Below are 10,951 nucleotides of genomic sequence, written 5' to 3'. Positions count from 1 at the left end.
AGCCCCAGGTCAGGCATGATCAAGATGATCTATAATCAAAGATGCTTCAGCTGTGACCATCCGTTTTAATTTTTTAAAACTAAGACAGTTGCAGGTGTGGCTGTGTGGTTAAGAAATTTGCTTCCCAATCACAAGGTTTTGGGTTCAGCCTCACTGCATGGCACCTTGGACAAGTGTCTTCTAATATAGCCTTAGGCTGACTTAAATCCTTATGGGTGGATTTGATAGGTGGAAATTGAAAGAGCTCATGTGTTTGTATGTATGTATGTACGTATGTATGTATGTATGTATGTATGTGTGTGTGTGAGAGAGAGAGAGAGAGAGAGAGAGTGTGTGTGTGAGTAAGTGTATGTTTGTCTACTCTGGTCACAAACATACACTTAAGGCTATAGGGGGTTCCTATAAGGTTGTTAATCACCCCTGATTGGAACTCTCCCGTATGACTTGTACGCATGCTCAGTGACTTGCTTTAACTTCCGCAGACGACTCACATACTGCACTGACCGGTTTGGCAAAGTTATTTCGCTACATAGATATCCTGCAAACGTAGCTATTTGTCGTATTTGGCTTCAGAGATCGAGATTTGTGAGGAAAGACTTTGTTTACACTGCAAATAGCCAAATGTGTTCCCAGCATTTCGTCAATTTTAATGGACTATCGAAAGATCACCCCTTGCCATCCGTTTTTCCAAACAAAGTATTTAAAATATCAGTAAGTGCATGATCATATACGCAGTTAGTAGATGAGTGAAATGTCTCTTTGATTTATCTCCTCATTAACAGATTAGAACATGTTAAAATTCAAAAGGGGAAACAAATTCGAGTGGTGTACGTTGGGCTAAACACGAATTTTAATCTAATAATTGTTGTGTTGATGTACAGGTATTTTTAATAAAGAATTTTGCATTCAAATAATAAATACATTGAAATTGTTGTTAATGTTCTGAATGAATGTGGGAATTTGAGTAAGCCTAGCTATGATATGTTTCTTTATATATATATATATATATATATATATATATATATATATATATTTATTTATTAATAAGGGCAGAAATTAATATTAATCAATTAGAACCAGTGGTCTAGCATATTAAAAAAGTCCGAAGATTAAAATTATATCAGGCAATACTTCACCGAGAGCAGATATAAGCTTCTGCTTATTCCTGTCTGAAGTATCGTCCGATACATCAGACTTATCGTCCGATGAATTTACTTTGTTGACATTCTTCATCGACAGAATTTTTATACCTTTCAGTCAAGTCCGCCTTTCTTCCAGTAACATACTGTCCATATAATCTTAAATATTTCTTTAACTTAGGCACAGTATGTACTTCGATAGCTGAATCATCGAAACAATAACAATAGCGTGGATAGTCTGCGGAAGTTTAATTGTCTACATGGAGCGCCGCCTAGCCAAGGGAGATAACCTACTTATAGGAAAGCCCTATAGTAGAAGACACTTGCTCAAGGTGTCATGCAGTGAAACTGAACTCAAAACTATGTGGTTTGTAAGTAAATGTCTAAACCACACAGCCATCCTTGCACCTAAAAAGAGTTAAAATTATTTTAATAAACCTCTCTAAATTCTTCATTATTTTTTAACATTTTAGCTATCTATTCTTGCTAAAATGGGTAAACAGGGTAACTTGAGGGTATGCCATGACACATCTTCACCACCAACTTGTCTCTGCTTATGAGAGTAATTATGTATCACTCCTACAACATAACAGCTGTTCCTGTCTCTCTATTATACGTTAACCTCTCATGATCTATCACAAAGCCACCTCTCTCAATACTACACCCCACTTCAGTTGAGGGATCATATCTTACGAGTTATTTGGTGATTTCACCAGTGCTGGTGCCACATAAAAAGCACCAAGTACACTCTGTAAAGTACTTGATCTAAGCAAGGGCAGTCAATTGTAGAAATTGTGCCAAAGCAGATAATGGCACTTGGCATAGTCCTCTGGCTTGCCAGCTCCTGTTGAACCATCCAATCTATGCCAGCATGGAGAAACAGACATTAAATGATGGTTTCAATGTATTTCCTTTGCATATTTCATTGGCAAGAGTCTTGAAATGAAACAGATATTGTTATACCTTGTGGGGTAATTTTTGCCAATGAAAACACGAACTGATTATATTTCATTTCTTTTTATTATTATTAGTTTACTAATTAACCAAGTTAACTAATTGAATGGATGACCAATTGATCATTCAATTAGTTGGTTTGTCAAAGCCCTTTCATGTCTTGTACAACTTCATCAATGATATTAGAGATAACAACAAATCTAGTTTGGGAACTACTTGCAGCAGGTGAGGATATGTCATTGATGAGGTCATAGATGACAATGAAACAGTTTCTTTTGTGTCTAATTGAGAATAAATTATTCTAAAGGAATGATTTGCTGAACGCATACTTCTGCTAAAGTAGGAGTTTTCTCTCGATTATTTTCATGAAACCAATCCTGATTATGGTCTTTTTGAAAACCAAGGAATTCAGAAGAGATATCATATGACTCGTTTTGTAGTTCACCCCCATGAAGATGGATGTTGAATTGATGAAAGATGTTCTTAGAGAACTTTCTGCACATCAGAATCTTTAAACTTCTCTGCATTTATATGGTTTGGTAGGGTTTGGGAACTACTTGAAGCAGATGAGGAAATGTCATTGATGAGGTCATAGATGACAGTGAAACAACTCTGACAGATCAACAAATTGATTGAGCAAATAATTGATCAAGTAATTGATAAGTTAATTGGTAAATTAGTCAACTAATAACACTATGTAACAAAATTTTTATTTATGTGCTTTTGTTTTTGGTCAGTAAGTGTTGTTTCCTATTTGCTTCTATCTAGAAATCAAAAGAAATGACTATTCTCTTCACACTTTGTTTTTGTGACATGGACATCAATGTTTTGAAACTGACACATTTTCCATTACATTTCAAACAGATTCAGTGCTGAGTTGCTGAAGCAGAAATATCATTATAGCAAATATTCTGCTCTGTACCATACAGATTTGCTTGTCAGTTACTTGCTCTTAATCACTTGAACATGTCCATTAGCAGTGACTGTGACCACTTGAGTATGTCTGTTAGTGGCTGACAATATGTACATATGAGCAGAAGCAGTGGGGGATCATCATAGCCATGTGTTGAGAGGGACTCTTTGGGGTTTGAATAAATGTAATAAAAGCAAAGTCTGAAGGAAATATTAGCCATTTTTCATACTTTCCAGGGGTAAGCAAATAGAAAATAACAGTTGCTACCCAAGGACCAAAAGCATGTTACAGTATGATAATACAAAGCAGTAAAATGGGACTAGTGCAGATCATGAATCTTAAATGTTTGATAAAGTTGACTTACCGAGAGTTCTTCCAATACCCTTCTCAATTTCATTTGCATATTTCTCAGACATAAGGGTGGAAGTAAATTCTGTAGATGTAATATCTTTATTTTCATCTATCTGATGTACATAACTGTTATTTTGAAGATCACCTCCGTCATTGTTATCAGACAGCTGGTTGTTATTAGGCAGAGTGTGGTAGAATTGTTTTGATCGTGGCACTAATGTAAAACGTTGTATATCTGAAGAACAAGAACAATAACAAGAAATAGGAGATAATACTAATTTGTTCTGTAATAATTAGGACAGTGAGTTAACAGATTGAGAGAAATGAAAATAGCATCCAAATATCCTTCAAACCACACCTTGCCATCTTTAAAATGAGCACATTGGAAAGTGTAGTCTGGGGTACGCTATTCTTGAAAATGAAAAAAGATGGCTATGACTTGGATGTCTGCATGATTAGGGTCAACTTGAAGTTGTATAGCTAGTCTCATAAATCACATCTAGTCTCCCCCTATATAAAGTAAAATAAAACAATGGTTTATTTTTCTCAGAAATCTGATTATTTATTTTCAGATTTCTTAATAAAATGTATCCATGGTACATCAAATTTTTCCAGTTAAAATTCTTCTAGAGTGGATTGTTTCAATCCTGCAGAGCTGATGTGTAGCAATAAAATGTTTAGGAGATCCTACTTATTACATCTTTGTTGAAAAATAAAAAAAGTGAGCTTGAAGGGGAGTTGAAAGCTTCAGAGGGATCTGTAACCCTGTCCAGGGTTACAGAACCTTCAGCTGTGGGTAAATAGTTTAAGTGTCTTGTGAGAAAAAGCTTGGGAATAAACTTCATAATAAATCCAAGATGGAAGCTCTAAGTCAGTCTTGGGTTTTGACCTGATTCCATTCTTACAACTCCTGCAGTCAAACTGATGCCAAATGTAGTGCTCTGCACTCCTTTTGATCATACAAGCATATTTTGATGTCTGGCCAGTCCAGAACCTGGGTCTCCAAACACCCAGTCCAGGCTTGCACCCTAGAGGGGTCACTGACATCAGGAATACAAACTCTGTTGCTCCTCAAGAAAGATACCAAAATTTTCATTACACTTATATACTTTAAATGACTCAAGTTCTGTTTTATTTGGATTAGTTTTACCTTTAATTTTTCTTTAGATGTTAAAATACGGAAGCAAGAGATTAAAGTGTCTTGCAGTATTTTGACCTTTGATATTTTCAATTTATATTTCATCAATGTTGACTTTGCCTTTCATCCTTTCAGAATCAATAACATAGATAGCAATCAAATATATTCACATTTGTGGTCTTACTTGAAAATTAATAAATCAATCAGCCTCAGCACTAGAGTAATAATAGAATATATCATACCCAAAATTTGGGGCCTTATGTCTGTTAGAAATCATTATTGGTTACAATCCTCAGATGAAGTAATTTGACTTTATTTACCAATTTGGGAATGCCACAGCACTAAATTTACTCATGCATGAGATATATTGTCCCTCTGTTACTACTTCATGACAGTGCATGGCTCAGTAGTTAGAGTGTCAGGCTCACAAACATGAGGTGAGTTCGATTCCTGGACTGGACTGTGTGTTGTGTTCTCAGGCAAGACACTTCATTTCACGTTGCTTCAGTTCACTCAGCTACAAAAATAAGTTTGGACATCACTGGTACCAAGCTGTATTGGCCCTTGCCTTTCCCTTGCACAACATTGGTGGTATGGAGAGGGGAGGCTGTTATGCATGGATGACTGCTGGTCTTCCACAAACAATTTTTCATAGATTTGTGCCTCAAAGGGGAACTTCCTAGGTGCAATCCCATGGTCATTCATAACTAAAAGGGGTCATTACCCTTTTTTTAAATCACTACTTCAAAATAAGACCACTTTAAAAATATTTATTTATTAAGTAGCAGATTTATCTCCCAACTGCTGGACTATCTTGTTGCTTCAATGAATGAGGGTTCAGCAAGGTACAGAAGCACTGCATAAAAGTGTGATGGTGTAGGTGCTGGTGTTTTGGTTTGCTGAACAACCTTCACAATGAATATTATTATAATGAGCATGGTTTACCCAAAGCCAGTCCAACTCTCTTTTCTTTCAAACTTATATTGGCCTGGTGCAACAAGTGCCACAAGCCCAGTGGTTATTAAGATGCAGGATTTGTATAGACTTATCTTCTCTTTCATGAGCAGCTAAAGAACTAAAGGGCCTCATCTGCTCGGGGTTAGTTAGGGTGTCTGTGAGTGACTTTTTTCCAGAGGCAATACCATGACATATTAATTAATCAATAACTTGGACCCTGACAGGTGCTACTACTCTGGGAACAATAGTGACTAAAAGGTGGTTCCACATTCCTCTGGAACCAGGACTTCACTGCTAGAGGCCATTTAAAGTCATAATCACAACAATTCCCAACTACAGCCTACCTGTCAGTCAGCAAACTGAGCATGCCCTTGCCCTCTGGCTCACAAGTGTCCCGTCTTCTCTATCTGCCTTTTTTTCTGCTATTATAGTAGCCTTGGAACCTTCCAGCTGGTTGTTCTCATGTCACCTGCACTCATACACTCCCAAATGATCTTGTCTCTCCTTCCCATCACCCATGTTATATCCACTCACATCCACTTCTGCACTTATGACTTAATCCAATCCTTTTTCTTCAAAATGTTAGCCCTCTAGAATGCCTTTCCTGCAGATACTGACTTGCAACAAATTAAGCACAATGTTAACAGTATCAATCCCACCAGTTTTGGGGGATGGGAGTGGGATGGGGATGTAAAACCTTTCCTCCAGACCCAGCAAGTAAAAAACAAAATACCTTTGAGAGAGGCATCACAGTTACACAATCTCATTCTATTTGCCAATAAATTTGTAGTTTTGTACTTATGTATTATTATCAGTAGCTATAGATTTTCATGAGCTAAACTTTGTAGCAACAACTGTTGATTACTCTTCTTGGATTCAGTTTCCTTCAATAGGTACAGGTGTAGCTCAATAGGAACAGACATGGCTGTGTGATAAAACATTTACTTCTCACACATGGTTTGGGGTTCAGCTCCACTGCATGGCATCTTGGGTAAGTGCCCTCTACTAAAACCCTGGGCCAAACAAAGCATTGTAAGCAGATTTGGTCGACAGAAACCAAAAGAAGTTTGTATAATATATATATATATATAATCATCATCATCATCATCATTTAATGTGTTTTCCATGCTGGCATGGGTTGAATGGTTTGGCAGGGGCTTGCTAGGTAGAAGACTGCACCAGACTTTGCTGTATGTTTTGGCTGGATGCCCTTCCTAACACCAACCACCTTACAAAGTGGAGTGAGTGCTTTGTACATGGCACCAGCACTGGTAAGGCCTGTTTTGGCATGTTTTTTTTTTGCAGCTGGATGCCCTTTCCAAAGAACCAACCACTTTACAGTGTGGACTGGATACACCAGCACTGGGGGTGGGGGGTGTCATCAAGTAACTTGCAAGACAAAGATCTTTTGAGGGGAGGGGGTGATAGGAGGAGGTAGCCTTGTGCCAGGTGATGAGAGGTTAGAATGTGACAGAAAGGACAAAAACAGGTGTCTTGCTGTAGAGGAGAGACATGATTACCCAATCAGAGAGAGAGAGAGAGAGAGAGAGAGCAAGAGAAAGAGAGAGTGTGATCAAGAATGAGAGAGAGAGTGGAAGAGAACGTGAGAGTTTTAGTGCAAGAGAGAGATGGTGGTCAAGTGCCAGGGCATACCTTCATGGTATGGGGATCAGAATATAAATGGGGATGCTAGAGTGTTGCCAAGGGTGCATGAGTAGGGACTTCACATGAATGCAAAGAATGTAGGGGTGGGGAATGCAGTGACTGGTGAAAGAAGGGTATAAAGAGGAGGTAAGGGACAACAGGATAGCAATGACACAGTGAGCAGGGCAGTGAGAGATAAGCATAAGCATAGTGCTTGAGAAAGAGGAAAAGTGAGGAAGATAAGAGGAGATGCAGTTTGTTGGGGTAGGGTGTGTGAAATATTTTATTTATTGTTACATGTGGGTAGAACACACAACACTCCCAGAACTCAGTTTTGCTGCAGGGGGTGGGTCTTCTCAAGAATCACATATCACCAGGTATCTCAGTCCATTGTCATCTCCTCCATGAGGCCCAACACCCTGAAATTGGTCCTCATTACTTCATCCCATGTCTTCCTGAGTCTCCCTCTTCCACAAGTGCCATCCACTTTCAGCAGTCAGCTCTTCTTTATACAGCTGTCTACATTCATATGTGTCACATGTCCAAACCAATATATATATATATATATATATATATATACATATATATATGTATATATATATATGCATGTATGTATATGTGTTATTTTCTCCTTGTCTTTGATTTTGTGCAATAGCTGTAAGTGACACTGCCATGCAAGCAGTGTCTTTCATCTCTAATCTTCTGACCTAAATCTAAGGCCTCAGCCAGTCCACTTATGCGTACCTTCCTTCCTTCATTGGACACTAAACTCCACTTGCGAAGACCTGTTGAGGCAAGTGAAATCGAAATCGAGTTAAATTTGACGTCTGGCACCCATGCCAACGTTGTCTCCCTCATTGGACACGAAACTAAGACTTAATGGGGCAAGCGAAAGCGAAATCGTGATGGCACCTGTGCCCAGCGTCGCCTTTCTGGCACTTGTGCCCGCGACATGTGTAAGGACTTTCGAGCGAGATCGTTGCCAGTGCCCCTGGACTGGCTCTTGTGCGGGTGGCACATAAAATACACCATTTTGAGCATGGCCGTTGACAGTACTGCCTGACTGGCCTTTGTGCCTGAGGCACGTAAAAAGCACCCACTACACTCTCTGAGTGGTTGGCGTTAGGAAGGGCATCCAGCTGTAGAAACTCTGCCAAATCAGATTGGAGTCTGGTGTAGCCATCTGGTTTCACCAGTCCTCAGTCAGATCGTCCAACCCATGCTAGCATGGAAAGCAGACGTTAAACGACGATGATGTGAAAGCATGTCTGGTCATGGGAAATATGTTACTTGGAAACCGATGATGATTGGTGACAGGAAGAGCATTCAGCCATAGAAAATCTGTCTCAGCAAATTCCATCTGACCTACACAAAAGTAGATGTTAAAATGATGATGATGTACTTGGGGCTGGTAGAGTAAGATGCCAGCATGAGAAGACATTACAAATGAGAGCTGTTAACCATTTGAACTCATCATAATCATCACTTAACATCCATGTTCAATGGTTTGGATAGTTTGTAAGGACCTGGTGGGTCCAAAGACTGCACTGTGTGCCAGTATCTGCTTTAGCATGGTTTTTATTGGTTGGATTCCCTTCCTAATGCCAATCACTATACAATATGTACTGGGTGCTTGTCATGCCACTGGCACTAGTGAAGTTGCCATGCAGCTTGCAAGGCCATGAAACCCAAGGGGAAGGTATCTATGCTAGCAGATGAGGGCTAGGGCATGAGTCAAGGGGATGGGACAGAACATGCTTTTGTTTTAGAGGAGCTACATGGCTTCACACATTTAGGAGAGAGTGGCAAATGAATCAGTAGAAGCTAAGAGATAGTGGTGATGAAGTATCCAGGTGGCACCTCAGGGTAAAAGGTGAAGTTTTAATTAAAGCTGATTTATACATTCTGTTACAATGAACACAGTAGATTAGTCCTATATCATAGATCTGGCAGATCTATGATCAAACTGTAAGGGATCTCAGAGCAGTAGTGGGCCTAAGAGTATAGGCACACATCATGTGAACACGGTGTTATGTCAACAACAGTTCCAGCTAGGGGCAAATAGCAAAGGCAGATAGAGTTCAGCTGTGAATGACGACCCATTTAAGAAGACATACTGAATGAAAACCATGGCTATTGCTTGCACCTGGCTCCAAATCTCATCTCACCCAGCGATTTTGGAGTAAAGGGTGGATAAGGGCTCATGCCTAAAACAGTTACGAGGTATTACGTCTCACATTCCTTACAAAGGATTGAGATGGATGGAAGCACAACTGAAAGACTTGTCAAAGGACGATCTAAATAAATATGACTAAAAGAGTCCCAGCCATGACCTTCGTACTTCTTTCGAACATGGCATATCAAGATGATAGGGTATAAGGCTGCCATTTTTAGCACAGTCTTGAAGGGGAAACAAGGACCAGTTTGCCAGGGCTTAATAAAATACTAATCAGAATTGTCGCTTGATATAAAATGGAAAAAAGAACTTGCTTTTATTTTTAAATATCATTTTAATGTGTTTTTCTTTTTGTTTTTATTTGTAGTGGAAATTCTGTGGAAGCCGCTTATTATGTTTACTTTGGAACGAGGCCTTTCAATGACAAACCCAGCTAATAGTATCTTATTTTCAATCTGTGATGGTAATACAAAAATAATTTATTATCGCTGCTACTAAATGAAGATTGGTTGAGCAGACCTGAGATAAAGGACATACCAACAGACACCGATCCATCTTTGGGATATGAAAGATTACAACATTTAATATGTATTTTCTGTATGAGCGGAAGATGTTTTGGCTGCTATTTCTTGCAGGTCAAGAGGCTGGTTGCAGTTTCCCTCGTTGACTCGCAATTACGATATCGTAGTAAAGGTGGATATATTAAATGATAATTATTTGTTTATGACTGTTAAAAGCAAAATGTGGGTTTGTGTATGTATAAACGCATGCACCACTACCCGAAACTAGAAATTAATTTAGTAAACACATGCCATTAATACAAAGCTGTGGTATATAACAGCGACCAGGACGAGTCCACGTTTAAGCTTCAATTCAGAGTTAACTAAATTATGAATGTCACACAATGTATTCCATCTACATTTCCAGAAGTTCGAGGCAGTTATGTGAATCACAGGTGAAAGGTAAAATATAAGAATCAGAAGTTTATCCAGTTTAGCGAAGAGTAAATAAATTAGAGTTTACTTAAAATATATATAAAGTGAGAAGTAGATATGTATATGTTCATTTAGGCAGATGTTAGTGCTGTTGACTTACCTAAAGTACATAGTAATTGTTTTACCGTTGCCGGTCTGTAGCAGCGCAACACACTAAAAACATGCTTACAGACAGACGATGACATGTTGATTTGTTGCTAACAGATTTATATTTTTTTGAAGAGGTAATATAAGGGAAATAACTCTGGGGACTTTTTTTCTCGAATATCCTTTCAATGTAAGGTCATTGGTTGTGTGTATATATATATATATAATATATATATATATATATATATATATGTGTGTGTGTGTGTGTGTGTATATATATATATATATATATATATATATATATATATATATATATGTGTGTGTATATATATATATATATATATATATATATATATATATATATATATATGTATATATATATATGTAATTTTATTTAAAAGAGTTCCAACTCTGTCTGCTCCCATGCTTTATTTATATTCTTGTAAAATTAATGTGGGATATAGAATATGGAATATATAATATATAATATAAAAATGGATGGTACAATGAAATGAAGTATTGAATGTCTTATTGAATATATGGAATATGTCTTATTGAATATATGAAATATTGAGTGTTCAATATAAAGGATTAAAT

At 37.9% G+C, this 10,951-nt stretch overlaps 1 protein-coding gene across 1 annotated transcript in view; it reads right to left on the bottom strand.

Annotated features, from left to right (window-relative positions):
• LOC106871545 (GTPase Era, mitochondrial) overlaps positions 1-10,522 on the bottom strand; it is a 176,403-nt gene extending 165,881 nt beyond the window's left edge. The window contains exons 1-2 of the mRNA XM_052968513.2: positions 10,368-10,522; positions 3,371-3,592 (exon numbers count right to left, since the gene is read on the bottom strand). Coding sequence (XP_052824473.2) covers positions 3,371-3,592; positions 10,368-10,452 — 307 coding nt within the window. The 5' untranslated portion in view covers positions 10,453-10,522. The remainder of the gene's footprint in view (positions 1-3,370; positions 3,593-10,367) is intronic.
• Positions 10,523-10,951: the final 429 nt, after the last annotated feature.

Source organism: Octopus bimaculoides, chromosome 1 (genome assembly GCF_046866305.1).
Source record: "Octopus bimaculoides isolate indiv1 chromosome 1, ASM4686630v1, whole genome shotgun sequence".
Classification (NCBI taxonomy): domain Eukaryota; kingdom Metazoa; phylum Mollusca; class Cephalopoda; order Octopoda; family Octopodidae; genus Octopus; species Octopus bimaculoides.
Note: the sequence above shows the minus strand (reverse complement) of the source record. Positions and strands in the feature narration are given on the sequence as shown.